Source organism: Phragmites australis, chromosome 10 (assembly GCF_958298935.1).
Source record: "Phragmites australis chromosome 10, lpPhrAust1.1, whole genome shotgun sequence".
Lineage (NCBI taxonomy): Eukaryota > Viridiplantae > Streptophyta > Magnoliopsida > Poales > Poaceae > Phragmites > Phragmites australis.
The window spans coordinates 946,417-949,906 of record NC_084930.1 but is presented as its reverse complement, the minus strand read 5'-3'; the positions used below and the strand labels follow the sequence as shown (position 1 = coordinate 949,906).

General features: G+C 43.4%; 1 protein-coding gene across 1 annotated transcript; it reads right to left on the bottom strand.

Annotated features, from left to right (window-relative positions):
- Positions 1-623: 623 nt before the first annotated feature.
- LOC133931191 (putative 4-hydroxy-4-methyl-2-oxoglutarate aldolase 2) lies at positions 624-2,967 on the bottom strand. The gene is made up of 2 exons (XM_062378022.1): positions 2,806-2,967; positions 624-1,310 (listed from the first exon to the last, which is right to left on the bottom strand). Exon 2 carries the CDS (start codon positions 1,295-1,297, stop codon positions 791-793), a length of 507 nt encoding a protein of 168 aa, XP_062234006.1. The 5' UTR covers positions 1,298-1,310; positions 2,806-2,967; the 3' UTR covers positions 624-790.
- Between the last annotated feature and the right edge of the window lie 523 nt (positions 2,968-3,490).

Here is a 3,490-nt window from a genome sequence, read left to right as displayed (position 1 = left end):
TCTCGGGAGTGTGTAAGTGTTTGATCGACACGGGCAAGAAGGACACGTCTTGTGGGTAAAATATACGACATCTGCAAAGTGAAAACTGATATATCAATCGTGCTCACAATCATAAGCGGTATGGACTACTCACATACATCACTATATATATACACACACACATAAAAAAAACTGACTAGCTCTTTGATCCATGTGGTCTCTTTTTAGTTTCCTTTTGGAAGAGACAGATGAAAACTGTGTATGTTACTTCGTTCAGAATTATAGTTCAAAAAAAAAAACTTCGTTCAGCACTGTTTTTAAATATGTGCAGTCAAATCAATTCAGGTTATGAAATCAGTAGGACGAGGCTTGCATTGAAAAAATAGTTTCATGTTATTACTACCCATGTTCGGATTTCGTTGACGTTTTAAAGTAAAGTACGCTACACAGAACAAGGCATCGGTTAATTGCGATACTTTCTACCAAAAAGAAAGAGGAAATATACAAGTTGCTGGCAGTGACATTAGGTGCAGGACTGAAAGGAACAGGCTACTTCGCTTCAGAAAATCAGAACTACACCAACAAGAGGAATCTAATGTAGTCGTGTACAGGAAATAAGTTCACATTTTCGCATAGAACAAAAATTAACCAGAACACTAACAAACCGTGGAAGCATCCAATTATTCTCAGCAATCATGTGATTATACAAGAATACATTATTACAAGTTCAGACATAACACCGTGAGGGCAGGAGCAGTACCCCCAATTTATGGGCCCAATTCTTATACACACATGCAGAGAGGAAACAGGTCTACACGGTCAATTCCATCCTTGACACAAGAATGCCATCCGTATCAGCATAGAGCCACTCGCCGTCACAAATTCTGGTCCCTGCAATGTTCACAGAGACATGCTTCTCACCAATGCCCTTCTTGTTTGCCTTCATAGGGTGCGAGTTCAGAGCTCGGACACCAATGTCGCAGCCGTTGATCTCATCAGCATCCCTGATGCAGCCATTGACCACAATGCCGGCCCACCCATTGTTTTGCGCCTGCTGGACAGGGTTGCCACCCAGAATGGCGCAGCGCATGCTCCCACCACCATCAACAACCAGAACTCTGCCATGACCTTTCTCCTCAAGGAATTCACGGACCAGAACATTGTCCTCATAAACTTTCAGTGTCACAATTGGGCCAGCAAAAACCTGCCGCCTTCCGTAGATTTGGAAGATGGGCTGGAGGGCACGAAGCTCGCCATTCATGATTAAATGAGGATTAGCATCGCATACTTCAGCGGTGGCCAATGGCAGGGCAGCCATATCAGACTCTGTCCTGCTTGACATCAGAAGAGAAAAAACATCACTGAGCACAACGAACCAACAGAAACAAACCATTACTTACACAATAATAACAACAATTCCTCCAAAGAATACAACTTTAAAGTTATAAAACTAGAAGGAAGAAAGAAAGACGACATCCTGAATTATTAACAGCTACCATATATAGATCCCATACGAGAAACAAAAATGTTGAGATTCGTTTTAACGGACATCAGGAAATCAAATTTTATATCACTTAAACTGCTGCGGAGCACAACTAAAGAACCATTTTTTCTTATTATTACCACAAAATATTGACTCAAAGAAACACAAGGTTCAGTTTTCCATGAAAGGCATCAACCTGCAATCTAGCCTCAAAGGGGAGATACGGACATGTCTGCCTCTTTAGCAGAAGAAAAAGCAACCGAACAAAAACTTTAAGCAAGTAATCCAGTATGAAATCGCTCCTTTATCATATACAACATCGGTGTTAGCCCACTGTATCTAATCTCTAGCTCAGAGAGCTGGATTTATGCAGCTCGAGCTCCAAAAGACAAAATAAGATGTTTGCGTCAGCCCAAAGGCTCGAAGCTCTGAAACAGTTCGGGCATATGTTACAGGCCATTCCTAAGAGGCTAAGCTCTCTGAATGTTTGGTTGTGACGTGTGAAACCAAAATTATCTAGGTGAAAATTATAATTGGTGCGAAGAGGAAAACGAATAGGTTCAGTTTACAACCCCAAACGAATATGGCTGATGCGGAATCTAAGTGGACACCTTGTAAAAAATACCTATGCTCATGAACACATACAGAAACCACACAAATCCCCCTAGAACTACAAGGATTAAGGCACCCCGATCGAATGAAGCATTACGATTCCTCTAGGCATCATCAGGTTACCAATTTCGAGCTTCAACTGAGAGTTATACTTGGAGCTTCGGACTAATTGAAACACCTCGCATACCGCACGTCAGTGAACAGTGATTACTTGATTTCCCCCCAAAATGCCTTATTTCTAGGCCGAGTAGAGTGCATCCTAATCACCAAAGCTCAAACGATGAAAACTTAGATGCTCAACACGACAATATCAAACCAGTGGTCGATCCAATCCACGCATCCCACCTACCCCTAGAGGATGCCACAGGATCACGACACCAATGTTCAGCGCATAGTCAACCTCGCATCTCCTGGATGCACACATATCATCAACTGTGGTACCAAAATTTATGGAAAATAAACAGCACCTGCGGATTAAATTTGAGTGCGGAGGAGAAAACCTAACCGAACCATGGGTGGAAGGATATGGTTTTTTGGACACCACGCAAGTGACGCAACAAAACAAATGACAAGTCCACGACTAACTGACTGGAGAGAACGAAAGTCTTGGATCTGATTTGAGAACAAAATCATCTCTTGGGTCGAAATGAATCCATCGAAAAAAAAGAAGAAATGATTCCATCCAAAAGAGCAAGGATCACTCATCAACATAAGAAAAACCGATCCTTTACCTCTAAAACCTACGGGTGGATCTCCACACCACCCCACCCGGGCGAGGGAGGAGAGGCGGCGGGGGCAGTGGACGGAGGAGGTGTGCGGCGGGTTGAGGATCTGGCAGAGAGAGAGATGGAGGAAACGCCTGCCGTGTGGAATCGGAAGCGTGGCCTTGCGTGCACACTAGGCTAGCCACAAAAACTTTGTCGTTTAGAGTAGAATAATAGGAAAATAGATAATATATGTGATCGTATTTATAAAAAAAAGATAATATATTGATGTATTTATAAATTTAGTATTAGTACTCGGCATTTTAAATTAAAAAAAAAACTTAAAACAGTGCGACCGGGTCAGGTGCTGAATATGAGCAACAGTGCCGTATTCGGCACCTCAGGTGTCCAAAATTGCTTGTAAGTGCGGAATACAGCCTGGTCTGCTGCGCGGTCACATCGTGTCTCTGCTTTCAGCACGCGGTCACATCGAGTCGTCTCGTCTCGTCGTCATTTCGTGTCTATGCTGTCCTTGGTAATTAGTGAACCTCGCTCTGCCGTTTTTCGCTATAAAATAAGAGCGCGCTTGTGAGGAGTAGCATCAATGCATGCACGAGCCGCAGCGCGAGTAAAGGAGGAGAGGAGAGGAGAAACAGCAGTGCAGCGCGTGGAGAGGAGATGAGAAGCAGCGCGAGGTGAAAAGTAGCAGTAG